At 45.0% G+C, this 27,857-nt stretch overlaps 1 protein-coding gene across 1 annotated transcript; it reads right to left on the minus strand.

The window, feature by feature from the left end:
* Positions 1 to 649: 649 nt before the first annotated feature.
* EIF3CL (eukaryotic translation initiation factor 3 subunit C like) lies at positions 650 to 27,677 on the minus strand. Its single transcript, XM_083882256.1, has 23 exons — positions 27,612 to 27,677; positions 26,824 to 26,987; positions 25,743 to 25,808; positions 24,716 to 24,791; positions 23,870 to 23,983; positions 22,595 to 22,918; positions 21,519 to 21,570; positions 19,874 to 19,959; positions 19,662 to 19,786; positions 19,020 to 19,164; positions 16,836 to 16,939; positions 15,775 to 15,916; positions 14,517 to 14,642; positions 13,563 to 13,656; positions 12,344 to 12,731; positions 10,924 to 11,083; positions 9,578 to 9,727; positions 7,752 to 7,965; positions 5,496 to 5,655; positions 4,264 to 4,329; positions 3,270 to 3,357; positions 1,914 to 2,076; positions 650 to 975 (listed from the first exon to the last, which is right to left on the minus strand). The coding sequence occupies exons 2-23, from the start codon at positions 26,919 to 26,921 to the stop codon at positions 896 to 898; spliced, it is 3,021 nt and encodes a 1,006-aa protein (XP_083738382.1). The 5' UTR covers positions 26,922 to 26,987; positions 27,612 to 27,677; the 3' UTR covers positions 650 to 895.
* Between the last annotated feature and the right edge of the window lie 180 nt (positions 27,678 to 27,857).

The raw sequence follows: 27,857 nt of genomic DNA on the forward strand, positions 1-27,857 counted from the left end.
AACCTACAGGGTAAGTTATGGCCCTCCTCACTCCCCTTGTCGCTCGTTAACTAATATAATTAATATTATATTTTTATTATAATATTATTTATAATTGATTAATGAAGGATTTAAAGTTGTTACCTTATTAAAATGGAGAGTTATGGGGTGGGAGCTGTGGGGCAAATTGAACACACAGAGGGGAGAAAATGGAGGGAAATTGTGAGGGGGGGAAAAAAGGCGGGAAAACGTGAGGGGAGGAAAAAAGGCGGGAAAATGTGAGGGGGGGAAAAAAGGCGGGAAAACGTGAGGGGAGGAAAAAAGGCGGGAAAACGTGAGGGGGGAGAAAAAAGGCGGGAAAACGTGAGGGGGGAGAAAAGGCGGGAAAACGTGAGGGGGGAAAAAAGGCGGGAAAACATGAGGGGAGAAAAAAGGCGGGAAAATGTGAGGGGGGGAAAAAAGGCGGGAAAACGTGAGGGAGGAAAAAAGGCGGGAAAACGTGAGGGGGAAAAAAGGCGGGAAAACGTGAGGGGAATAAAAAAGGCGGGAAAACGTGAGGGGAATAAAAAAGGCGGGAAAACGTGAGGGAGAAGCAGCTTTGGAGTCACTTATGGAGCAAAGGGAGGACCTGTGGCTCCGCCCTCTCATTAACACATTAATTAACACCTCGTTAACGCTCTCTTTAAATTCATTTATTAATTTCCGACAGCAGGACCCTCGATGGAGCAGGTGAAGGATCTGTGGGGCAGGTGAGGCCTCTGTGGGGCAGGTGGCGACTCTTTGCCCAGGTGAGAAATCTGTGTAACAGGTGAGGCCTCTCAGACAGGTAACAAATCTATGGGGCAGGTAATGGATCCATGGGGCAGGTGGGGGCTCCGTGGGGCAGGTGAGGGTCCTGCCGTGGGGCAGGTGAGGCTCAGTAGTTGCTGCGCTCCTGCCGGAAGCCGCCCCGCCGCAGGTACCCGTCGCCCTTGCGGTATCCGCCATCTTTCTGGTCTGGAGGGAGAAACGGACAGGTGAGAGCGGGGCGGGGCTCAGGGGTGTCCAGGTGTGTCCCAGGTGTGTCCCAGGTGTGTCCCAGGTGTCCTCAGGTGTGTCCCCGGTGTATCCAGGTGTCCCTCAGGTGTGCTCAGGTATATCCCAAATGCTCCCAGGTGTATCCCATAGTCCTGTGCCTTCCCCCAGGTGTATCCCTGAGTACTCCAGGTGTGCTCAAGATGTGCCCCAGGTGTGTCCCATCTCCCTCAGGTATATCCAGGTGGGTCCAGGTATCCCCCAGGTGTGTCCCAGGTGTATCCCAGCTCCCCTGAGTGTATCCATGAGTAGTCCAGGTGTCCCCAGGTGTGTCCCCAGGTGTGTCCCAGGTCCCCCAGGTGTGTCCCAGGTGTGTCCAGGTGTCCCCAGGTGTGTCCCCAGAGTGTCCCCAGGTGTGTCCCCAGGTGTGTCCCCAGGTGTGTCCCAGGTCCCCCAGGTGTGTCCCAGGTGTGTCCCAGGTGTCCCCAGGTGTGTCCCCAGGTGTCCCCAGGTGTCCCCAGGTGTGTCCCAGGTGTGTCCTCAGGTGTGTCCCAAGGTGTGTCCCCAGGTGTGCCCAGGTGTGTCCCAGGTGTGTCCCCAGGTGTGTCCCCAGGTGTGCCCAGGTGTGTCCCCAGGTGTGTCCAGCTGTCCCCAGGTGTGTCCAGCTGTCCCCAGGTGTGCCCAGGTGTGTCCCCAGGTGTGTCCCAGGTATCCCAGGTGCCCCCAGGTGTCCCCAGGTGTCCCCAGGTGTCCCCAGGTGTGTCCCAGGTATCCCAGGTGTCCCCAGGTGTCCCCAGGTGTGTCCCAGGTATCCCAGGTGCCCCCAGGTGTCCCCAGGTGTCCCCAGGTGTGTCCCCAGGTGTGTCCCAGGTGTCCCCAGGTGTGTCCCCAGGTCCCCCAGGTGTCCCCAGGTGTCTCACCTCTGAAGTACCCCCCGTAGGCGCCCTGCCGCTGGTCCAGCACCCTCTCGTTGTTCTCCACCAGGTTCCCCAATTTCTCGGCCAATTGCAGCGCCAGGTTCTGTGTGGCCGTGGGCTCCGTCCTGTGCATCATCACCGTGGCCGTGGGCTGGTCCAGGGACGCCTGACAGGTGTGCACAGGTGAGTCTCACCTGGACTACAGGTAAGGCCAAAAATCCCGCCCAAAATTCCCAAAAAACTGCCCTAAAATGGTTCTAAAATTGCTAAAAAAAGGTCTTATTTGAGCTTCATTATCATCACTGTGGGCTGGTCCAGACAGGCCTGACAGGTGTGCACAGGTGAGTCTCACCTGAGTCTCACCTGGGCTGCAGGTAAGGCAAAAAAATCCCGCCCAAAATTGCCAAAAAACTGCCCTAAAATGGCTCAAAAATTGCCAAAAAATGGTCTTAATTTGGGCGTCATTATTGTCTCTGTGGGTTGGTCCAGGGACGCCTGACAGGTGTGCACAGGTGAGACTCACCTGGGCTGCAGGTAACCCCCAAAACCCCACCTCAAACCTGCTCAAAATGGCCCCAAATCACCCCAAAATGGTCCCAAACTGCCCCAAAATGGCCTCAAATCGCCCCAAAATCACACCCAGGTGTCTCTCCCACCAGAGGTGAGCTCACACCTGTCCCAGGTGAGACACGCCCTCACCTGTCCACACGGGTAACCCCAAAATGGCCCCAAATTGACCCAAAATTGCTCCAAAATTGCCCTAAAATTACCCCAAATTGACCCAAAATCCCCCCAGGTGTCTCTCCCTGACAGGTGAGCTCACACCTGTCCCCAGGTGAGTCACACCTGTCCCAGGTGAGCCCAAACCAACCAAAAATAGCCCCAAATCCACCCAAAATGACCCAAAATCAACCCAAATTGATTCAAAATGGCCCCAAATTCACCCAAAATTCACTCAAAATCTCCCTCAGGTGTCTCTCCCCGCCAGGTGAGCTCACACCTGTCCCAGGTGAGTCACACCTGTCCCAGGTGAGCCCAAACCAACCAAAAATGGCCTCAAATTGACCCAAAATGGCCCAAATTGTCCCAAAATGGCCCCAAATTCACCCAAAATTCACCCAAAATCTTCCCCAGGTGTCTCTCCCCACCAGGTGAGGTCACACCTGTCCCAGGTGAGCCCAAACCAACCAAAAATAGCCCCAAATCCACTCAAAATGACCCAAAATCAACCCAAATTGATTCAAAATGGCCCCAAATTCACCCAAAATTCACTCAAAATCTCCCCCAGGTGTCTCTCCCCTCCAGGTGAGCTCACACCTGTCCCCAGGTGAGTCACACCTGTCCCAGGTGAGCTCTCACCATCAGCTCCTCGTTGATGATCATTTTGCTGATGATCCCGTGCACGGTGGGCAGGTCCAGCTCAAACATGGCCGCCAGCGTCTCCATGCTAAAAAAAATTTCAAATTTTTAGTGTTTTTTAACCGAAATTTGGTATTTTTTAACCAAAATTCTTTGGTTTTATTTTTAGTTTTTGTTGTATTTTTTTACCTCAGAAATTTGTGGTTTTAAAGGTTGAAATTTGGAAGTTTTTACCTTAAAATTTGGCTTTTTTAACCTCAAAATTCAACTTTTTTACCTTAAAATTTGACTTTTTTTTGCCTTAAAATTTGACGTTTTTCACCTCAAAGTTCAAATTTTTTGCCCCCAAAATTTCACTTCTTTAACTTCAAATTCCTACTTTATAATCTCAAAATTTGACTTTCTTCACTTCAAAATTTGACCTTTTTTACCCCCAAATTTGACCTTTTTAACATCAAAATTTGACTTTTTTTACGGCAAATTTTGATTTTTTACCTCAAAATGTGACTTTTTTTACCTCAAAATTTGACTTTACCTCAAAATTCACCTTTTTTTTCCTTAAAATTCAAAATTTTTTCCTTAAAAATCAAAATTTTCCCCACAAAATTTGCAAGTTTTTTCCCCTTAAAATTCACAATTTTTACCCTCAAAATTCACCATTTTTTACCCTTGAAATTCATAATTTTTTACTTCAAAATCCACCATTTTTTACCCTCAAAATTCACCACTTTTAACCTCAAAATTCACATTTTTTTCCACTCAAAATTCCCCATTTTTAGATTCAAAATTCACACGATTTTTACACCAAAAATTTGAATTTTTTCCCTTAAAATTCAAAATTTTTTCCCCAAAATTCAATTCTTTTACTCTGAAAATTCCCCATTTTTTACCTCAAATTTCCCCATTTTTTTACCACAAAATTCCCCATTTTTTGACTCAAATTTTCCCCAATTTTCAGCCCCAAAAACTCAATTTTTACCCCAATTTTCCTGACCTGATGGAGTCGTAGACGCTGCTGTAGGTGAACAGGTACGTGCGCAGAGACTCCTCCTGGATCTTCCTAAAGGGGGCGACAAACGCAAAAAAATTACAATTTTAGTCACCTTAAAATTCAAAATTTTTCCCCTTAAAATTCAATTTTTTTCCCCTTGAAACATGATTTTTTTTTCCCCTTAAAAAATGATTTTTTTTCCTTAAAATTCCCCATTTTTTTCCTGTTAAAATTTGATGGTTTTCCCCTTAAAATTTGATTTTTTCCCCTAAAATTTTGATTTTTTTCTCCTTAAAATTCCCCATGTTTTTCTCTTTAAAACTCCATTTTTTCCCCTAAAAATTCGATTTTTTTCCCCTTAAAATTTCAAATTTTTTTTCCCTTAAAATACGATTTTTTTCCTTAAAATTCCCGATTTTTTTCCCCTTAAAATTTTAAGAGACACCCAAAATACACCTGGGACACACCTGGGACACACCTGGGGACACACCTGGGACACACCTGGGGACACACCTGGGGACACCTGAGACACACCTGGGGACACCTGGGGACACCTGGGACACACCTGGGGACACCTGGGGGCACCTGAGACACACCTGGGGACACCTGGGGACACCTGGGACACACCTGGGGACACCTGGGGGCACCTGAGACACACCTGGGGACACCTGGGGACACACCTGGGGACACCTGGGGACACCTGGGGACACACCTGGGGACACCTGGGACACCTGGGGACACCTGGGGACACACCTGGGGACACCTGGGACACACCTGGGGACACCTGGGACACCTGGGGACACCTGGGGACACACCTGGGGACACCTGGGACACACCTGGGGACACCTGGGACACCTGGGGACACACCTGGGGACACACCTGGGGACACACCTGGGGACACACCTGGGGACACACCTGGGACACACCTGGGGACACCTGGGGACACACCTGGGACACACCTGGGGACACCTGGGACACACCTGGGGACACCTGGGACACACCTGGGGACAGCTGGGGACACACCTGGGGACACACCTGGCACACACCTGGGGACACACCTGGGGACACACCTGGGACACACCTGAAATCCCTCCTCAACCGCCTCAAAATTACCCCAAGAATCACCAAAAACTCTCCAAAATTCGCTCAAATTTCCACTAAATTTCTCCAAATTTTTTCCCAAAATCTCCCAAATTTATCCCAAATCCGTTCACCTGTGCCCAGGTGAGACTCACCTGACGAGCATGGCGCGCACCTGGTCGGCCTCGGGGAACAGGTCCCAGACTTTGCCGTTCATTTTCTCGTTGACGACGAATCGGTGGCAGCGCCGCCAGTCGCCCGTTTTCATCGCCTTTGACGCGGCCACAACGTGTTCCCTCATCGACTCCGGGGGACCTGGGGGGTTTGGGGTGAAAAATGAGGATTTTGGGAAAAAATCCTGAATTTTGGGGAAAAAATCCTGAATTTTGGGAAAAAATTCCCATTTTTTTAGGTGAAAAATGGTTTTTTTTTGTGAAAAAAATTGAATTTTTTGGGGTCACAAATGGTGGCATCACAAAGTCCTGAGTGAGACTTGAGACAGGTGAGACACCTGAGAAAAATTTGGGGTGAAAAACGACGATTTTGGGAAAAGAAATTCGAAATTTTTTAGGTAAAAAATGGGTTTTTTGGTGAGAAAAAATTGGATTTTCTGGGGCATCAAATGGCAGAAAAATGAGGTCAAAGATGGACTAATGAGAACCTGGGCTCAGGTGGGACAAGGAAGACACAGGTGATGAAAATTTGGGGTGAAAAATGAGGATTTTGGGAAAAAAATCCAGTTTTTGAGGCAAAAAATCCCATTCTTTTAGGTGAAAAATGTCATTTTTTGGAAGTGAAAATGGAATTTTTGACGGCCCAAAATGGCGGAATGAGGTCATGGGACAGGTGAGACACAAGTGAGACAAAGAACAGGAATTTGGGGTGAAAAACAGCGATTTTGGGCAAAAAAATTTAGTTTTTTAAAGCAAAAATTGTGATTTTTTTTTTAGGTAAAAAATGTTGGGTTTTTTGAAGTTATAAATGAAGATTTTGGGGTGACAAAATGGCGGCACCATCACGTGTTCCCTCATCGACTCCGGGGGACCTGGAGGGTTTGGGGTGAAAAATGAGGATTTTGGGAAAAAATCCTGATTTTTGAGGCAAAAACCCCCATTTTTTAGGTGAAAAACGCAAAAATTACGATTTTTTTGGGTCACAATATGGCGTCACAACAAGGTCTTGAGAGGGATCTGGGACAGGTGAGGCACAGGTGAGACACCCGAGAAAATTTTGGGGTGAAAAATGGGGATTTTGGGCAAAAAATTCCCTTTTTTTTTTTTGGAAAAAAAGGCATTTTTTTGTGGAAAAAAAAAGATTTTTTGGAGTCACAAAATGGCAGCACAAAGAAGTCCTGAGTGGGACTTTGGACAGGTAAGACACAGGTGAGACACCTGAGGACAGGTGACCAAAATTTTGGGGTGAATAAACGGCAATTTTGGGCAAATTTCCGGTTTCTAAGGCAAAAATTGTGAATTTTTTTTTTTTATTTAGGTGAAAAATGTCATTTTTTGGGTGTGACGATGGTAACTATGGGGTGACAAAATGGCGGCACCACCAGTGGGGGACCTGGGACAGGGGAGGAGATTTTGGGGTGAAAAAGGCGGGAAAACGTGAGGGAGGAAAAAAGGCGGGAAAACGTGAGCGGAGGAAAAAAGGCGGGAAAACGTGAGGGGAATAAAAAAGGCGGGAAAACGTGAGGGGAGGAAAAAAGGCGGGAAAACGTGAGGGGAGGGAAAAAGGCGGGAAAACGTGAGGGGAGGAAAAAAGGCGGGAAAACGTGAGGGGAGAAAAAAGGCGGGAAAACGTGAGGGGAGGGAAAAAGGCGGGAAAACGTGAGGGGGGAAAAAAGGCGGGAAAACGTGAGGGGGGGAAAAAAGGCGGGAAAACGTGAGGGGGGGAAAAAAGGCGGGAAAACGTGAGGGGAGGAAAAAAGGCGGGAAAACGTGAGGGGAGGAAAAAAGGCGGGAAAACGTGAGGGGGGGGAAAAAAGGCGGGAAAATGTGAGGGGAGGAAAAAAGGCGGGAAAACTTGAGGGGAGGAAAAAAGGCGGGAAAACGTGAGGGGAGGAAAAAAGGCGGGAAAACTTGAGGGGAATAAAAAAGGCGGGAAAACGTGAGGGGAGGAAAAAGGCGGGAAAACGTGAGGGGAGGAAAAAAGGCGGGAAAACGTGAGGGGAGGAAAAAGGCGGGAAAACGTGAGGGGGGGGAAAAAAGGCGGGAAAATGTGAGGGGAGAAAAAAGGCGGGAAAACGTGAGGGGAGGGAAAAAGGCGGGAAAACGTGAGGGGAGGGAAAAAGGCGGGAAAATGTGAGGGGGGAGGAAAAAGGCGGGAAAACGTGAGGGGAGGAAAATCTTGACCCTAAAACCCCAAAATTTTTGGGTCAAAATATAAAAATCTTTATTTTCTCTCACCCAGCAGGGGCTGCCTCTCCCCCACCCGCAGCTGGTGGTGGAACTGTTTGCTGATCATCCTCCTGCGGGCGTCGAACTCGTGCGCCGCCATGTACGGAATCTCCAGCAGCATGGCGGCCACCAGGTACACACACTCCAGCAGCTCCAGGTTCACGTGCATGTGGAACGGCACCTGCCGCCGCTTCTCCACCTTCTCCTGCTCCGCGTTGCGCTCCTGGGGTCATTAATCAGGTATTATTAATTAATTAATAGTTAATAATTTATTTATTTATTTATTTATTAAGAGTTCTCGCTCCTGGGATGGAGATAAAAATTAACAGGATAATAAAATGATCTGACGGCACTTCTCCACCTTCTCCTGCTCCGCGTTGCGCTCCTGGGATGGGGAAATTAATTATTAATTAATTATTAATTATTAATTAATTAATTAATTAATAGTTCCCGCTTCTGAGATGGAGATAAAAATTAATAGGATAATAAAATGATCTGATGGCGCTTCTCCACCTTCTCCTGCTCCGCGTTGCGCTCCTGGGATGGGGAAATTAATTATTAATTAGTTACTAATTGATTATTAGTCATTTATTAATTATTAATGGTTTCTGCTCCTGGGATGGACATAAAAATTAATAAGATAACAAAATTATCTGCCGCCGGTTCTCTATCTTCTCCTGCTCCGCGTTGCGCTCCTGGGGGTCATTAATTGAGTATTATTAATTAACAGTTAATAATTAATTTATTTATTAATTAAGAGCTCTTGCTCCTGGGATAGAGATAAAAATTAATAAGATAATGAAACGATCTGACGGCGCTTCTCCACCTTCTCCTGCTCCGCGTTCCGCTCCTGGGGGTCATTAATTAGGTATTATTAATTAATTAATAGTTAATAATCAATTAATTTATTAAGAGTTCTCGCTCCTGAGATGAAGATAAAAATTAATAAGATAACAAAATTATCTGCCGCCGGTTCTCCACCTTCTCCTGCTCCGCGTTGCGCTCCTGGGGGTCATTAATTAGTTATTAATTGATTTATTAATCGTTAATAATTCATTAATTTATTGATAGTTCCCGCCTCTGGGATGGAGATAAAAATTAGTAAAATAACAAAATGATGTGATGCCGCTTCTCCACCTTCTCCTGCTCCACATTGCGCTCCTGGAATTAATTAATTAGGTATTAATTGATTAATAGTTCAAATTTATGGACTGTTAATAGTTCCCGCTCCTGGGATGGAGATAAAAATTAATAAGATAATGAAATTATCTGACGCCACTTCTCCGTCTTCTCCTGCTCCGCGTTCCACTCCTGGGGCGGGGAAAATTCATTTATTGATTTGTTATTAATTGATTAATAGCTAATAATCCATTAATTAATTTATTAATAATTCCCACTCCTGAGAAAGCGATAAATAGAATTATTACAGTAATCTATTAAATAAATTCATTTATTAAATTTATTAAAACTTAGTTATTGAATTATTTAAGTATTGAGACAGCCCCTGGCCCAGCAATTCCCATTTCCTGAGTGAATTTTATTGGATTTCAGAGCACGGGAATTTCAGTAATTGACTTTTATCCCTCATTCTACTTACCAAATATTTAATTACATTATATAACACTATTTTAATTTTATAAAACATTAAATTTTGGGAGTTTTCTCACCTGGAGGCTCCAGGAATTCCCATTTCCTGAGTGACTTTCACTGGGTTTCAGAGCACGGGAATTTCTCTAATTGACTTTTCTCTCTCATTTCATTGATCAAACATTACATTATATTCTATTACATTATTTTTATTTTATAAAACATTAATATTTTTATATTTTCCTCACCTGGAGGCTGCGGAGGAGCAGCCCCTGGCCCAGCAGCTCCTTGGCCCGGCCCGAGGACTGGATGTCCAGGAGGGCGTTGTGGGCGTCCTTGATCAGCCCCTGGCGGAAGGCGCAGATCCCCAGCTGCACCATCGTCCTGTTGTACAGGATCTGAAACAGGTGAGACAGGTGAGACAGGACAGGTGAGACAGGACAGGTGTGTACAGGTGAGACAGGACAGGTGAGTGTCCTTGATCAGCCCCTGGCGGAAGGCGCAGATCCCCAGCTGGACCATGGTCCGGTTATACAGGATCTGTGGGGACAGGTGAGACAGGTGTGCACAGGTGAGACAGGACAGGTGAGCTCAGTGTCCTTGATCAGCCCCTGGCGGAAGGCGCAGATCCCCAGCTGCACCATCGTCCGGTTATACAGGATCTGAAATGGACAGGTGAGACAGGTGTGCACAGGTGAGACAGGTGAGACAGGACAGGTGAGACAGGTGAGACAGGACAGGTGAGTGTCCTTGATCAGCCCCTGGCGGAAGGCGCAGATCCCCAACTGGACCATGGTCCGGTTATAGAGAATCTGAAACAGGTGAGACAGGTGAGCTCAGGTGAGACAGGACAGGTGAGACAAGTGAGACAGGACAGGTGAGTGTCCTCGATCAGCCCCTGGCGGAAGGCGCAGATCCCCAGCTGGACCATGGTCCTGTTGTACAGGATCTGTGGGGACAGGTGAGACAGGTGTGCACAGGTGAGACAGGACAGGTGAGCTCAGTGTCCTTGATCAGCCCCTGGCGGAAGGCGCAGATCCCCAGCTGGACCATGGTCCGGTTATACAGGATCTGTGGGGACAGGTGAGTACAGGTGAGACAGGTGAGACAGGACAGGTGAGCACAGGTGACACAGGACAGGTAAGGACAGGTGTGCACAGGTGAGATGGGACAGGTGAGACAAGTGTGCACAGGTGAGCTCAGGTGAGACAGGACAGGTGAGCACAGGTGTGCACAGGTGAGGTCAGGACAGGTGAGCTCAGGTGAGCTAGGCAGGTGTGGTCAAGTAACCTGTGCAGGTGTGCTCTGATCAGCTACTCAGGTGTGTGATCTACCTGCCCAGGTGTGTCTACAACTCACCTGCACAGGTGGGTCGGCGTGCTGGATGTTGTCCTGCAGGTGTGTTATTTACCTGCCCAGGTGTGTGATTTACCTGCCCAGGTGTGTATTTACCTGCACAGGTGTGTCTATAACTCACCTGCACAGGTGGGTCGGCGTGCTGGATGTTGTCCTGCAGGTGTGTTATTTACCTGCCCAGGTGTGTGTTTACCTGCCCAGGTGTGTATTTACCTGCCCAGGTGTGTGTATAACTCACCTGCACAGGTGGGTCGGCGTGCTGGATGTTGTCCTGCAGGTGTGACATCAGCATGAGGTCGCGGGCGCGGTACCAGCGGCTGTGCAGGGCGTGGTGGTAAATGTGGCACAGGATGGCGCAGGTGCGGATCCGGTCCGTGCGGTCCTTGGCGTACACGAACCTGCACAGGTGAGAAACACACCTGGACAGGTGAGATACACCTGGGCAGGTGAGGAAAAACCCCCAAAAAATCGGAGATTTCTCCCAAAAAATCCAAGATTTCAGCCCAAAATTTGGAGATTTAAGCCAAAAAACCGCCTGGATTTTAGGGACAGGTGAGAGACAGGTGAGGCCAGGTGTGTCCCAACCCCCTCCAGGTGCTCCCAGGTGTGTCCCAGGTATGTCCCCACCCCCATTTCCCCAATCCAGGTGTGTCCCTGCCTCCATTTCCCCCACCCAGGTGTCCCCAGGTGTGTCCTGACCCCACCCAGGTGCTCCCAGGTGTGTCTCTACCTCTTCCAGGTGTTCCCCAGGTGTGTCCCCACCCTCTCCAGGTGTGCCCAGCTGTTCCCAGGTGTGTCTCCACCCCCTCCACACATCGCCAGGTGTGTCCCAACCCCACCCAGGTGTCCCCAAGTGTGCCCAGGTGTGTCCTGACCCCACCCAGGTGTGTCCCTGTCTCATCCAGGTGTGTCCTGACCCCACCCAGGTGCTCCCAGGTGTGTCTCCACCTCTTCCAGGTGCTCCCCAGGTGTGTCCCAACTCCCTCCAGGTGTGTCCCCATCCCACCCGGGTGTCCCCAGGTGTGTCCCCAGGTGTGTCCCCAGCTGTCCCCAGGTGTGTCCCCAGGTGTGTCCCCAGGTGTCCCCAGGTGTGTCCCCAGGTGTGTCCCCAGCTGTCCCCAGGTGTCCCCAGGTGTGTCCCAGGTGTGTCCCCAGGTGTCCCCAGGTGTGTCCCCAGGTGTGTCCCCAGGTGTCCCCAGGTGTGTCCCCAGGTGTGTCCCCAGGTGTCCCCAGGTGTGTCCCCAGGTGTCCCCAGGTGTGTCCCAGGTGTGTCCCCAGGTGTGTCCCCAGGTGTGTCCCCAGCTGTCCCCAGGTGTGTCCCCAGGTGTGTCCCCAGGTGTCCCCAGGTGTGTCCCAGGTGTGTCCCCAGGTGTGTCCCCAGGTGTGTCCCCAGGTGTGTCCCCAGGTGTCCCCAGGTGTGTCCCCAGGTGTGTCCCCAGGTGTGTCCCCAGGTGTCCCCAGGTGTGTCCCCAGGTGTGTCCCCAGGTATCCCCAGGTGTGTCCCCAGGTGTCCCCAGGTGTGTCCCCAGGTGTGTCCCCAGGTGTGTCCCCAGGTGTCCCCAGGTGTGTCCCCAGGTGTGTCCCCAGGTATCCCCAGGTGTGTCCCCAGGTGTCCCCAGGTGTGTCCCCAGGTATCCCCAGGTGTTTTCCCCCCTCACCTGCACAGCCGCTCCATCAGCGCCTCCGAATCTTCATCCTCCTCCTCCTCCTCCTTCTCCTTTTTCTTCTCCTCCTCCTCCTTCTTCCCCTTCTCCTCCTCCTCCTCCTCCTTCACCTGTTCCGCCTTCACCTGCTCCACCTGTTCCACCTTCACCTGTCCGTCCTCCTCCTTCTTCTCCTGGTTTTTCTCCTTCTCGTGGCTCACCTGTGCGGAGGCCCCGCCCCGTTTTCTGGCCGCGCCGTAATCGAACTTGTAGTAGGTGTGGAGGACGCGGCGCAGGTAAACGCGGCACAGCTCCTCGGGGCTGCCCTTGCCCTGCAGGTAACGCTGGAGCCGCGCGATGATGGCGCACACGCGGCCCTCGTCCTTCAGGTGCTCCACGTATTCTGGGGACAGACACACCTGGGTTACCTGGGGGACTCACCTGGGGGACAGGTGAGCCCAAAAATCCCCATTAAAATACACCCAGGTGAGCCCCAGAGCCGTTTAAACCATCCCAGGTGAGCCCCAGTTCAAGGTTTGGGTGATCAATGTGATCCAGGTGTTCTATGGACACACCTGAGTTACCTGGGCACACCTGAGTTACCTGGGGGACAGGTGAGGGGTTAAACCTGCAAAAATCCCTGTTAAAATCCACCCAGGTAAGGCCCCAGGTGAGTCCCAGTTCAAGCTCTTGGTCATTGACGTGGTCCAGGTGTTCTCTGGACACACCTGAGTTACCTGGGCACACCTGGGCTCACCTGAGCTCATAAAAAACCCCAAAAAACTCCATTAAAATCCACCCAGGTGAGCCCCAGGTGAGGATCCAGGACCTTCAGGTGCCTCCAGGTGATGTCAGGACTCACCTGGAGCTCACCTGTCCCACAGGTAACCCCTGAGTCCCATAGAAACCCCAAGTTTGGGCAAAAATGACCAAAAATGGTCAAAAAATGACCAAAAATCACAATTTTTTCTGGATTTTTTTGGGATTTTTGGGATTTTTTTTTTGGATTTTTATAAATCTATGGGGCAGAGCTCTGCCCCACATCTGTCCCTGACCCACATCTGGATCTCTGCCCCATAGAAACCCCAAATTTGGGTCATAAATGACCAAAATTGACCAAAAAATCAGCAAAAATCGCAATTTTTTCCGTTTTTTTGGGATTTTTTTTGGGATTTTTGTAAATCTATGGGGCAGAGCTGTGCCCCACATCCCCCCTTGCCCCCCAAGTGCCCACCCTGGGAATGGGGGTCGGTGTTCTGCATGATCTTGGTGAACTCCTCGTCCATTCGCTCCACCAGGGTCAGGACACAGCCCCGCACCCGGAACGGCTGAAAAACAAAAATAAAAATAAAAATGTGGGGCAGGAAAATCAAAATGTGTGGGGCAGGACCCACAAGTGACCCCCGGACCCACAGGAAAAATCCCGGCCCGAAAAAACGGAGTTAAAAGGTCAAAATTTGAGGTTTTTATACCAAAAAATGAGATTTTTTTGTCCGAAAATGGGATTTTTTGGGCATAAAAATGGGTTTTTCTGCCCCATAAGTGACTCCAGACCCACAGGTTCGGGCTCAGCCCCATAAGTGACCCCAAAACCCCCCAAAATTACCCCAAAGCTGCCCCATAAGTGACCCCCCCAACCCACTCCTGCCCCATAAGTGACCCCAAACCTCCTCCCAGCCCCATAAGTGATCCCCAAAATTGCCCCATAAATGACCCTAAAGCCCCATAAGTGACCCCCAAAACCCCTCCCAGCCCCATAAGTGACTCCAAACCCTTCCCTGCCCCACAAGTGACCCCAAACCTGCCCCAGACCCATAAGTGACCCCAAATCCCCCCAAATGACCCCAAACCTGCCCCATAAGTGACCCCAAACCCTACAAATGACCCCAAAACTGCCCCATAAATGATCCTAAAACCCCATAAATGACCCCAAACTCCTCTCCCTGCCCCATAACTGCCCCAAAACCCCAAAAGTGACCCCAAAACCCCTGAAAAAAACCCAGAACTGCCCCACAAGTGACCCCAAACCCCTCCCTGCCCCATAAGTGACCCCCACAAATGACCCCAAACCCCAAAAAACTCCCCCAAACCCCCCAAAATGACCCCAAAATTGCCCCACAAGTGACCCCAAACCCCCATAAGTGACCCCAAACCCCCTCCCAGCCCCCCAAGTGCCCCCCGGCCCCACCTGGTCGGGGTTGCTGAGATTCTCCGACTCCTCCAGGACGTTTTCGCCGACGAAAATCTCGGGGTGAGCGAAGAGCAGCTCCAGGAGCTCCTCGATGCAGCCCAGGCACTTCTGCCACAGCTCGGGCTGTGGGGCAGCCCCATAGATCAGGGTCTGACCCATAGATCAGGGTCTGCCCCATAGATCTGCCCCATAGATCAGTGTCTGCCCCATAGATCCCCCCAGAGCAGCTCCAGGAGCTCCTCGATGCAGCCCAGACACTTCTGCCACAGCTCGGGCTGTGGGGCAGCCCCATAGATCAGTGTGTGGCCCATAGATTGGGGTCTGCCCCATAGATCTGCCCCACAGAGCCCCCTGTGCCCCACAGATCTGTCCCACAGAGCCCCCTGTGCCCCACAGATCTGTCCCATAGAGCCCCCTGTGCCCCATAGATCGGGCTCTGCCCCATAGAGCCCCCTCTGCCCCATAGATTTGTCTCCTGTGCCTCATAGATCAATCCCTGCCCCATAGATCCTGTTCTGCCCCATAGATCCACTCCATAAATGGGATCTGCCCCATAGATCTGCCCCATAGAGCCCCTACTGCCCCACAGATCAGTCCCTGCCCCATAGATCCCCTTGTGCCCCATAGATCAGGGCCAGACCCATAGACAGACCCCAATAGAAATCTCTCTGCCCCACAGATCTGCCCCATAGATCCAGTTCTGCCCCACAGATCTGCCCCAGCCCCACAGATCCTCCCCAGCCCCATAGATTGGGGTCTGCCCCATAGATCCCTGTGCCCCATAACCGCCCTCCCAAAATCCCAAATAAATCCCTTTTTTTTTTTCCTCAGTTTTTGCCCAACTTTCCTCCAATTTTTTCGCAAATTTTCCCAAAATTTTCACTTTTTTTTTTTCCCCAATTTTTCCCCATTTTTCTCCTTTTTTCCCCCATTTTTCCCCATTTCTCACTTCCACGTTGACCCAAAAAAAATCCCCAAAAAAATACAATTTTTTCCCCATTTTTCACCCAAAATTTCCCAAATTTCTTCCCAATTTTCACCCAATTTTTTTCCCATTTTTCTCTTTTTTTCCCCCATTTTTTACCTTCATAAAACCCCCCCAAAAAAAATCCCCCAAAAATTCAATTTTTTCCCCATTTTTCCCCCATTTTTCACCCAAATTTCCCCCGATTTTCCCCAAATTTTTTTCCCAATTTTCCCCATTTTTTTCCCAAATTTTTCCCATTTTTTCCCCAATTTTTAACCCCTTCCTGACCTTCATATAGGCCGCCAGGTTTGGGTTATAATCGTACAGCGAGGCCACGATGTTGAATTTGATTTTGAGCTCCAAAGGCACCCCCAGGTTGTGCTCGTGGGCCACCGACACCAGGTGCTGCAGCAGCTCGATCTGGGCGGCTCTAAATGGAGAAAATTTGGGGGAAAAAAGCCAAAAAATGGTTAAAAAATTAGTGGGAAGGTTGGGGAAAAATTGGGGAAAATTTGGTGAAAATTTGGTGAAAATCGGGTGAAAAATGAGCGAAAAATGAGGAAAAAATAGAGAAAAAAAGGAGGAAAAATAGGAAAAAAATGGGGAAAAATGGGGAAAAAAGGTTAAAAGGGTTAAAAAAAGGTTGGGGAAAAATTGGGGAAAATTTGGTGAAAAATGAGCGAAAAATGAGGAAAAAATGAATTAAAAATGGGGGAGGAAAGGGTTAAAAAAGGAAATAAAATAGTTTAGAGTTGGGTAAAAAAAGGGTTAAAAATGAAGTAAAAATTGGGTGAAAATTTGGGGAAAATTTGGTGAAAAATGGGTGAAAAATGAGTTTAAAATGGGTAAAGAAAGGGTTAAAAATGGGAAAAAAATGGAGTTTAAAATTGGATAAAAAAGGGTTAAAAATGGGGGAAAAATGGGGAAAAAATGGGGAAAAAATGGGGGAAAATTTGGATTAAAAATGGGGAAAAATGGGGGAAAAATGGGGAAAAATTGGGTTAAAAATTGGGTTAAAAATGGGGAAAAAATGGGGGAAAAATCGGGTTAAAAATTGGGTAAAAAATGGGGAAAAATGGGAAAAAAAGGATTAAAATTAGGTGAAAAAAGGGGACAAAATGAGGGAAAAAATTGGGTTGAAAATGGGGGGAAAATGGTAAAAAAATGGGGAAAATAAAGGGTTAAAAATGGGGGAAAATTGAGTTAAAAACGGGCAAAAAATGGTATTTTAATGGGAATTTCAATGGGATTTTTACAGGAATTTAAATGGGAATTTTTACTCACTTTGGGACCAAAAAAAAGGGTTTAAAATGTGTAAAAATTCCGATTTTTTGGTGGTTTTGTCCCACCTGTCGGTGCCTTTCTTGCCCCGGGCCTGGAGGATCTCGTTGAGTTTCTTCACCACGAGCCCCACGGTGATCTCGGTGCCCTTGGCGAACATCTTGGGCTTTTCCTGGGTCAGAAAGAGCATAAAAAATACATAAATTAGACCAAAAAATGCCCAAAAAATTGCTCAAAAAATGCCCAAAAAATTACCCAAAAATGCCCCAAAAATTGACACAAAAATCCCCAAAAATTGACACAAAAATCCCCAAAAATTGACACAGAAATCCCCAAAAAAATCAGCCCAAAATGAGAAAAATCAGCCCAAAAAATCCACCAAAAATCACCAAAAAATCACCTCAAAATTCCCAAAAAATCCCCCAAAAATCAGCCCAAAAATCTCAAAAAAATTCAGATAAAAATGAGAAAAATCAGCCCAAAAATGCCCCAAAAATTGACACAAAAGTGAGAAAAATCAGCCCAAAAATCAAAAATATCCCCCCAAAAAATCAGCCCAAAAAATGAGAAAAATCAGCCCAAAAATCCACAAAAAATGACACAAAAATCTCCAAAAAATTCAGCCCAAAATGAGAAAAATCCGCCCTAAAATCGGCCCAAAAATAACAAAAATCAGCCCAAAAATTCCTCTGAAAATGAGAAAAATCGGCCCAAAAATTCCCCAAAAATCAGCACAAAAATCCCCCCAAAAATGAGAAAAATCCCCCCCAAAATCAGCCCAAAAATAACAAAAATCAGCCCAAAAAATGCCCCAAAAATTGACACAAAAATGAAAAAAATCGGCCCAAAAATCCCTGAAAAATCAGCCCAAAAATAACAAAAAATGCCCCAAAAATCCCCCCAAAAATGAGAAAAATCCTCCCAAAAATCAGCCCAAAAATAACAAAAATCAGCCCAAAAAATGCCCCAAAAATTGACACAAAAATCCCCAAAAATTGACAAAAAATCCCCAAAAAATTCAGCCCAAAATGAGGAAAATCGGCCCAAAAATCCCCCTGAAAATGAGAAAAATCAGCCCAAAAATCAGCCCCAAAATAACAAAAATCAGCCCAAAAAATGCCCCAAAAATTGACACAAAAATGAGAAAAATCGGCCCAAAAATCCCTGAAAAATCAGCCCAAAAATAACAAAAAATCAGCCCAAAAAACGCCCAAAAATGCCAAAAAAATCCCCCCAAAAATGAGAAAAATCCTCCCAAAAATCAGCCCAAAAAATGCCCCAAAAATTGACACAAAAATCCCCAAAAATTGACAAAAAATCCCCAAAAAATCCCCAAAAAATTCAGCCCAAAATGAGGAAAATCGGCCCAAAAATCCCCCAAAAATTCAGCCCAAAAATGAAAAAAATCAGCCCAAAAATCCACCCAAAAATGCCACAAAAATTGACACAAAAATGAGAAAAATCGGCCCGAAAATCCCCAAAAAAATTAGCCCAAAAATGAGGAAAATTGGCCCAAAAATTCCCCCAAAAATGAGAAAATTCAGCCCAAAAATATCCCCAAAAATCAGACCAAAATATCCACCAAAAATCCCCAAATAATCACTTAAAAATTCCAAAAAAACCCCAAAAAAATAAAACAAAAATCCAAAAAATTAAAAAAAAATTCCAAAAAGATTTCCAAAAAAAATCCGAAAAACCCCCCAAAAATTAAAAAAAAATCAAAAAAAAATCCAAAAAAATTCCAAAATATCCCCAAAAAATTCCAAAAAAAATCCCAAAAAAATCCCCCCAAAAATTCCAAAAAAATTCCAAAAAATTTCAAAAAAAATCCCAAAAAATCCCAGAAAAATTCCAATAATTCTTCTTAAAACCTTAAAAATTCAAAAAAAAAATCCCCAAAAAACCCCAAAAAATTCCAAAAAAATCCAAAAAATTCCAAAAAAAATCCAAAAAAAATTCAAAAAAATTCCAAAAAAATCCCAAATAAATTCCAAAAAATACCCCAAAAAATCCCAGAAAAATTCCAATAATTCCCCTTAAAAAAACCCTTAAAAACCCTTAAAAATTCCAAAAAAAATTAAAAAAAAATCCAAAAAAAAAAAAAAATTCCAAAAAAAATCCAAAAAATCCCAAAAAAATCCCCAAAAAATCCCCAAAAAATTCCCCAAAAATTCCAATAATTCCCCTTAAAAAACCCCTTAAAATTTCCCAAAAAATTCCCAAAAAATCCCCAAAAATCCGGAATTTCTGACCTTGATGAGGGGAACTCCTCCCTTGACCTTCTCCCACTCCCCTCCTTCCTCCTCCTCCTCCTCCTCCTCCCGTCGGTTTTTCCTCTCCAGTTTCTTCTTGGCCTTTTCCTCGCGGCGCCGCTCGGCCCCGCGACGCTCCTCGTCCCTGAAAATACAGAATTCCCAAAATTCCCAATGAAATTCCCAAAATTTTCCCAAAAATTCCAAAAAAAATCCCATTTTGGGGGCATTTTTAAGGCGTTTTTCCCCCAATTTTTCCCCAAAAATCTCAATTTTCCCCCAACTTTTCCATTTTTTTCCCCAAATTTTTCCCCAAATTTCCAATTTTTCATCTCTTTTTCCCCATCTTTTCCCCAATTTTCCCACATTTTTCCCCAATTTCCCCCCTCAACTTTTCAATTTTTACCCCAAATTTTTTCCAGTTTTTTTCCCCAATTTTCCCCAAAAAAATCTCAATTTTCCCCATTTTTTTCCCCAAAAATCCCAATTTTCCCCCATTTTTTCCTTAATTTTTTCCCCAATTTTCCCCCCATTTTTCCCCAATCTTTCCCCCCTTTTCCCCCCACTTTCCCCCCATTTTCCCCCACTCCCCAAACCCCCAAACTCCCCATTTTTCCCCATTTTCCCCCACTTTTCTCTCACTTTTTCAAGAATTTCGACGCCAACGACGTGAATTTTCCTTCATCCTCATCCGACTCCGAATCCGACTCCGAGGCCGAGTCGCCCCAATCCTCCTCCGAGTCCGACTCCGATTCCTCGTCCGACTCCTCCAAAACCCCAAAATTCGGATTTTTCACCCCCAAATTGCCCAAAATTCACATTTTTTACCCCAAAAATTTGGATTTTTTCGGTACCTTGTAACGACCGCGGGGCTCGTCGCGCTCGCGGCGCTTCAGGAAATTCCCGGCCTCGTCCTCGGCGCCCGACGAGGAGCCTGAGCCTGAGAAAAATATAAAAATTTGGGGTTTTGGGGATGGAATTTGGGTGAAAAATTAAGTTTTTTAGGGGTTGGCGGAAAAATTTCCAAAAAATTTGGGGAAAATTCGACTAAAAATGGCCCGAAATTACCCAAAAATCCTCAAATTTCGACCCAAAAAATCATCCCAAAATTCCCCAAAAAATCATCCCAAAATTACCCCCAAAAAATCCCCAAAATTGCCCCAAAATTTCCCAAAAAAATCATCCCAAAATTACCCAAAAATCCCAAAAAATTACCCCAAAAAATTGTCCCGAAATTACACAAAAAAAAAGCCCCAAAATGGCCCAAAATTACCCCCAAAAATCCCCAAAATTCCCCAAAAAATTCTCCCAAAAAATCCCAAAATTACCCCAAAAATGCCCCCCCAAAAATCTCCAAAATGGCCAAAAAAACCCCGTCCCAAAATCACCGAAAAATCCCCAAAAATTTGCCCAAAAAAATTCCCCAAAAATGCCTCAAAAATACCCCCAAAAAATCCAAAAAAATTGTCCCAAAAAAACTCCAAAATGGCCCAAAAGTGCCCCAAAAATCCCCCTGAAAATGGCCCCAAAATTTGCCAAAAAATCCCAAAGATTGCCCCAATAATTTAATTGCTTAACCCCAAAACTGAGGCTGAACCTAGAAAAAATATAAAATTCGGGTGTTTTGACATGAAATTTGGGTGAAAATGGTGAATAATTTGAATTTTAGGGGTTGACCCAAAAAAATTCCGGTAAAATTTGAGTAAAAATGGCCCAAAAAGCGCAAAAATTGCCCCAAAAATTCGATGGTTTGACACCAAAATATGAAAAATCACCCAAGTTGTCAAAACGGACCAAAATTACCCCAAAATTTCTAAAGAATTATTAAAAATGGCCCAAAAATGGCGCCAAAAGGGCCCAAAAATGGCGCCAAAATTACCCCATAAAATTCTCAAAATTGTCCCCCAAATTCCCCAAAATTATCCCAAAAAAATCCCCAAAATTATCCCCAAAATCGCCCAAAAAATCTCCAAAATTTCCCCAAAAAATCATCCCAAAATTACCCAAAAAAAGCCCCAAAAATTCCACAAAAAATCATCCCAAAATTATCCAAAAATCCCCAAAATTCCCCAAAAAATCATCCTAAAATTCCCCAAAAATTCCCCAGAAAAATCATCCCAAAATTACCCAAAAATACTCAAATTTTCCCCAAAAAAATCACCTCAAAATTGCCCCAAAAAAATCATCCCAAAATTACCCAAAAAATACCCAAAATTTCCCCCAAAAAACATCCCAAAATTACCCAAAAAATCCTCAAAATTTCCAAAAAAAAAATCATCCCAAAATTATCCCAAAAACATCCCCAAAATTATCCAGAAAATTGCCCAAAAATCTCCAAAATTTCCCCCCAAAAAAATCCCAAAAATTGCCCAAAATTTACCCAAAAAGTCCCAAAATTCCCCCAAAAAATCCCCCCCAAAAAAACCCAAAAAATCCCCCAAAAAATCCCAAAAATTGCCCCAAAACTGCCCCAAAAATCCCCAAAAAATCCCCCCAAACCTTCGGAGTCGCGGCGACTTTTCTCCTCGTCCTCGTCCGACTGTTCAGGATTCTGAAAATAAACCCAATTTTTAACCTTTTCCATCGTTTTTATCCATTTTTAACCAGTTTTTAACAATTTTTTAATAATTTTGACCAAATTTTGACCATTTTTAACCCATTTTTAACAATCCTTGACCATTTTTAACCTACTTTTAAACCAAATTTTGAGCATTTAAAACCATTTTTATCTATTTTACATCAAATTTTGAGCATTTTAACCCATTTTTAACTCCATTTTAATTTGATTTTATTCCCTCTCCCCGTTCCTTTTTTTGCCCATTTTTAATTCAATTTTTTAACTGATTTTTACTCCTTTTTTCCATCATTTTTTGTCTAATTTTCTCTGGTCTTTTATCCAATTTTTGCCCTTTTTTTTATCCCTTTTTCCCCCCAATTTTTTTACCTTTTTATGCCCATTTTTTTTCTTTTTTTCTCCATTTATCCCACATTTTAGTTTGCTTGTTTTCCATTTTTTTTTGCCAATTTTTTACTAATTTTTTGCCTATTTTTTTACTCATTTTCCCCCACTTTTCTCTCTTTTTTTTTTGCCCAATTTTTGCCCATTTTTAATCCATTTTCTGTCAATTTTTTTCTATTTTCTGCCTGGTTTTTTTCCCCAACTTTCCCCTTTTTTCCCCCTTTTTTCCCCCATTTTACTCCATTTTTTTGCCCATTTTTTTCTCTATTTTCCCCAATTTTTCCCCATTTTTTCCCCAAATTTTCTCTAATTTTTCCCCATTTTCCCCCAATTTTTTCCCCATATTTTTCCCATTTTTTCCCAATTTTTTCTCTAATTTTTCCCCAATTTTTCCCAATTTTTCCTCAAATTTTCTCTAATTTTTTCCCCCAATTTTTCCCCATTTTTTCCCCAATTTTTCCCTAATTTTTTCCCCAAATTTTCCCCAAATTTTCCCCAATTTTTTCCCAATTTTTCCCCATTTTTCCCCCAAATTTTCCCCAATTTTTCTCCAAATTTTCTCTAATTTTTCCCCAATTTTTTCCCATTTTTCCCCCAATTTCCCCTAATTTTTCCCCATTTTCCCCAGATTTTTCCCCAATTTTTCCCAATTTTTTCCCCCAATTTTTCCCATTTTTTCCCCATTTTTTCCCCAAATTTTCTCTAATTTTTTCCCCATTTTTTCTCCATTTTCCCCCCAATTTTTCCCCCAATTTTTCCCCATTTTTTCCCAATTTTTCCCCATTTTTTCAGGAATTTTTAACCCCTTCCTCGCCTGTCTGTAGGCGGCGATCTGCCCCTCGTAGTCCCGGTTGTATTTTCTCAGTTTTTGCCTCAGGGAACTCAAAGCTTTGGCGTTGTTTTTGTTCATTTTCTTCTTCCCTTCTTTGTCCTCCCAGAGCTGCGAAAAAAACGGGGGAAAAACGGGAAAATTTGGGAAAAAACGGCAAAAAAATGAGAAAAAACAACCCAAAAATGACCAAAAAATGACCCAAAAATGAGAAAAAATGACAAAAACATGATGAAAAATTACCCAAAAATGATGAAAAATGATAAAAAATGATAAAAAAATGACCTAAAATGACTCAAAAATAGAAAAAAAATTTCAAAAAATGATGAAAAATGACCAAAAAATGACCCAAAAATAATGACCCAAAATGACCCAAAAAACCCCAAAAACTCGAAAAAAAAAACCCAGAAAAATATTTTTAAAAAATGGAAAAATATGAAAAAAAAAAAGAAAAAATTACAAAAAAAAAACCTCTGAAAAAACAGTTAAAGACCCTGAAAAAACTTGTAAAAAACCTAAAAAAAACCTTTAAAAACCTAAGAGAAAAAGGTAAAAAAATCTGAAAAAAATGTAAAAAAAATGCTGAAAAAAACATTAAAAAATCCCTGAAAAAATGCAAAAATAATCCTCTAAAAATTGGAAAAAAAACTGAAAAAAAGAGTTTTTAATACTCTGAAAAAAGAGCAAAAAAACCCTCAAAAAATGGAAAAAAAAACCCCTGAAAAGACGCCAAAAATAACCTAAAAAAAAGTAAAAAAAACCCTGAGAAAATGCAAAAAAACCCTGAAAAAATTTGCAAAAAAATGCACAAAAAAAACTGTTAAAAGATGCAAAAAAAACCTGAAAAAAAATGTAAAAAAAATTAACAAATAAAGCAAAAAACAACTGGAAAAACAATGGAAAAAAAAATCCGTAAAAATATAAAAAAATTTGTGAAAAATTTAAAAAAAAATCGGAAAAAACCCCCCAAAAATCAGAAAAAAATCAGAAAAAAATCAGAAAAAATTCCACAAACTCCCTAAAGCCTCAAAATATTATTTTTTTACCCCAAAATTGTTTTACCTCATTGAGATAATCCTCGAGATCGGCCAAAATCCTCAAATAAAACCTGGGAACTCCATCCCTGTCCACGACCCCCTTGGCCTTGGCCCAGGCCCGGCCCAGCAGCTCAAACTCCTGAAAAATGGGGAAAAAATGGGGAAAAAATTGGGAAAAAATAGGGGAAATAATGGGGAAAAAAATGGGGAAATAATGGGGAAATAATGGGGAAAAAATGGGGAAAATATGGGGGAAAATTTGGGAAAAAATTGGGGAAAAATGGGTAAAAAATGGGGAATAAATGGGGAAATAATGGGGAAAATTTGGGGAAAATATTGGGAAAAAATGGGGGAAATAATGGGGAAAAATAAAGGAAAAAATTGGGGAAAAAATGGGGAAAAATAAGGGAGAAAATTAAGATAAAATGGGGGAAAATGGGGAAAAAATTGGGGAAAAAATGGAGAAAATTTGGGGAAAAAATAGGGAAAAAATTGGGGAAAAATTGTGGAAAAAATGGGGAAAAATAGGGGAGAGAATTAAGAAAAAATGGGGGAAATAATGGGGAAAAAAGGGAAAAAATTGGGAAAAATATTGGGAAAAAATGGGGAAAATTTGGGAAAAAATTGGGGAAAAATTGAAGGAAAAATGGAGAGAAAAATGAGGAAAAAATAGGGAAAAAATGGGGAAAATTGGGAAAAAATAGAGGAAAAATGGGGGAAATTTTGGGGAAAATATTGGGAAAATTTGGGGAAAAATTGTGGAAAAAATGGGGAAAAAATGGGGAAAAATTGGGAAAAAATGAGGAAAAAATGGGGAAAAATAGGGACATTTTTGGGGTATTTTAGGGGATTTCTGGGGCACTTTGGGCACCTCGAGGCAGCGACTGACGTCCCGGATCTTCATGGCGTTACGGATGGAGCGGATCAGGTTGGTCAGCTCCTCGTACCTGCGATCAATAACCATCAATTGGGATCAAAAACGATCAATTGTGATCAATCGGGATCAATAACCATCAATTGGGATCAATCGGGATCAATAGGGGTCAATTGGGAGCCATTAGGATCAATAGGGGTCAATTGGGATCAATCAGGAACAATAGGGATCAATAGGAATCAATTTGGAGCCATTGGGATCAACAGGAATCAATAGGGATCAATTACGATCGATAGGGATTAATTGGGAGTTATTGGGATCAATAGGGATCATTAGGGATCAATTGGGATCAATAGGGACCAATCAGGATCAATCGGGGTCAATTGGCATTAATTGGGATCAATCCCAATCAATAAGGGACCAACAGGTGATTAATACCCAACAAATAAGGATCAATACTTGGTGATTAAGCAATTAATAGTCAATTGATAACCCATCAATATCTGATCAATAACTGATCGGCACCTGATGGATAACCAATCAATGGCTAATCAATAACTAATCAATAACTGATTAATAACTGATCAATACAGGATCAAAACGGGATTAAAAAAGGATCAATCACCCCTCAATATCCCATCAACCACTGATCAATAACTGCTCAAGAGAAAGTCAATAGGGCATCAATGGAGGATCAATCACCAATCAATAACTGGTCAATAACCCATCCATGTCTGATCGATTCATAGGAGATCAATACCTGATCCATCGTTCATCAATAATGGATCAATCACTGATCCATAACAAATCAATGACTGATAAATAACTTATCAATCAATCAATAAGACATCAATAACCAATCAATAATCAATCACCTCTTGTGGCAGGGGCTCCTCACTGCGCGTTATTGACAACCCATTGATCACCCACCAATAGCTAATTAATAATCAACCACCAATTTATCATAGATCAACGACCGATCAATTACCAATCAATAACCGATCAATAATCAATAATCTCTCACCTCTTGTCCCGGGCGCTCCGTACGACACGTTTTGTGTCCTCCTCGTCCTCACTGAGCAACAGCGGCCTGGGAAAGGGGCGGGGCTAATGAAGGCCACGCCCACAATCCGGATAGGCCACACCCCCTTCCCATTAAACCCAATGAGAGTCCATTCCTTGGCCACGCCCCTTCCCATTGAACCCAATGAGAGTCCCTTCCTTGGCCACGCCCCTTCCCATTGAACCCAATGAGAGTCCATTCCTTGGCCACGCCCCTTCCCACTGAACCCAATGAGAGTCCCTTCCTTAGCCACGCCCCTTCCCATTGAACCCAATGAGAGTCCCTTCCTTGGCCACGCCCCCTTCCCATTAAACCCAATGAGACTCCATTCCTTGGCCACGCCCCCTCCCATTGAATCCAATAGGGAGTCCATTCCTTGGCCACACCCCCTTCCCATTAAACCCAATTAGTGTCCATTCCTTGGCCACGCCCCTTCCCATTGAACCCAATGAGAGTCCATTCCTTGGCCACGCCCCCTTCCCATTGAACTCAATGGAGAGTCCATTCCTTGGCCACGCCCCTTCCCATTGAACCCAACGAGTCCCTTCCTTGGCCACGCCCCTTCCCATTGAACCCAATGGAGAATCCATTCCTTGGCCACGCCCCCTTCCCATGAAACATAATGAAAATCCTGCTTTTTTCTTTGGCCACGCCCCCTTCCATTGAACCCAATGGACAGTCTCTTCCTTGGCCACGCCCCCTTTACAGAGACCACGCCTCTGCCATTTAACATTCATGAGGCCACACCCCTTTTCTAGGCCACACCCCTATGAAGAGACCCCGCCCACATCCTTTTAGTCCCTCCCACTATCCCCACACCCTCTCATTTAGCCCCGCCCCTTTTCCTTTAAGCCCCGCCCACTTTGTGTAGGCCCCGCCCTGGGCCTTGGGCGCACTCTCCTCTCCCCTTTAGCCCCTCCCCTTTCCCTTTAACCCCGCCCCATCTCTCTCAGGCCCCGCCCCTTTCCCCATAGCCCAGCCCTTCTCCCTTAGCCCCGCCCCCTTTCCAGGCCCCGCCCCTTTTCCTTTAAGCCCCGCCCACTTTGCGTAGGCCCCGCCCTGGGCCTTGGGCGCGCTCTCCTCTCCCGACGCCGACGACTCCGACTCCGAGTCCGAGCCCGTGGTGAAGAACCGCGACATGGTGACGTCACCGAAAGGGGCGGGGCTGAGAGAAAAGGGGCGGGGCTAAAGGTCAAAGGGGCGGGGCTAAAGGGGAGGGGAGAGAGAGAAAAATAATGAGGGTTTTAAAGTGAAATTTGGGGTTTTAGGGAGAAATTTCAGGATTTTAAGGCAAAGTTTGGGGATTTTAGGGGAAAATCTGGAGGGTTTGTGGCAAAGTTTGGGGGTTTTAGGACAAAATTTGCGGATTTTGGGGCAAAATTTCGAGGGGTTTTAACCCAAACCCCCCAATTTCCCCTCAAAATCGCCAGGTTTGACCAGGAATTTCTCAATTTGAGCATCAAAATCGAGGATTTTCACCCAAATTGAACATTTTATATTAAAAAAATCGCCACTTTTCGACCCAAAACCACCAAAAATGCCCCCCCCAAAATTCTCCTGATTTTGCCTATCAGGATACAGAGGGGGCGTGACCACAAAAGGGGCGTGGCCATAATTGGAGTGGGCGTGGCCACGCCTGAGGGGCCCCAATCGCTGCGTTTTAAACCCCAAAATCACCGATTTTTACCTCAGAAAACCCCCAAATTTCCTCCCAAAACTCATATTGCGCCCCTCCCCCATTTCCCCCAAACCCTCCCACCGTTTTTTTGCCGAATTTTGACCCAAAACCGCCGATTTTCGACCCAAAAATCCCCAAATTTGGCCGCGCACCGAACGAGCCGCGCGCGGAGCCGCCGGGCAGGAAACGCCGAAAGGCGGAAGCGGAAGTGACGCCAGAAAATGACGTCACTTCCTGCCTCCACCTCTAAGCCTGTTTTCCGTGTTTGAGCGCGGGGATTGATGGGAAAGCGAGGAACAGCTAGGAACCGGAAGTTCCGGTTCAAACGCCATTTTCGGCTTTGGGCGCAAAGGACGCCGGGAAAACGAGTCCGACAGTTGTGAAGGAGCCGAAAATCG

This window comes from Zosterops lateralis (genome assembly GCF_965231275.1).
Source record: "Zosterops lateralis genome assembly, chromosome: 39".
Lineage (NCBI taxonomy): Eukaryota > Metazoa > Chordata > Aves > Passeriformes > Zosteropidae > Zosterops > Zosterops lateralis.

Coding starts and splice junctions, on each gene's coding strand:
- EIF3CL (XM_083882256.1), bottom strand. CDS start 26,921: ATGTCGCGGTTCTTCACCACGGGCTCGGACTCGGAGTCGGAGTCGTCG. Junction 25,809..26,823: donor CAGGGCGGGGCCTACGCAAA/GTGGGCGGGGCT, acceptor CCCCTTTCCCAG/GCCGCTGTTGCTCAGTGAGG. Junction 976..1,913: donor CTACGGGGGGTACTTCAGAG/GTGAGACACCTG, acceptor TTCTCCCTCCAG/ACCAGAAAGATGGCGGATAC.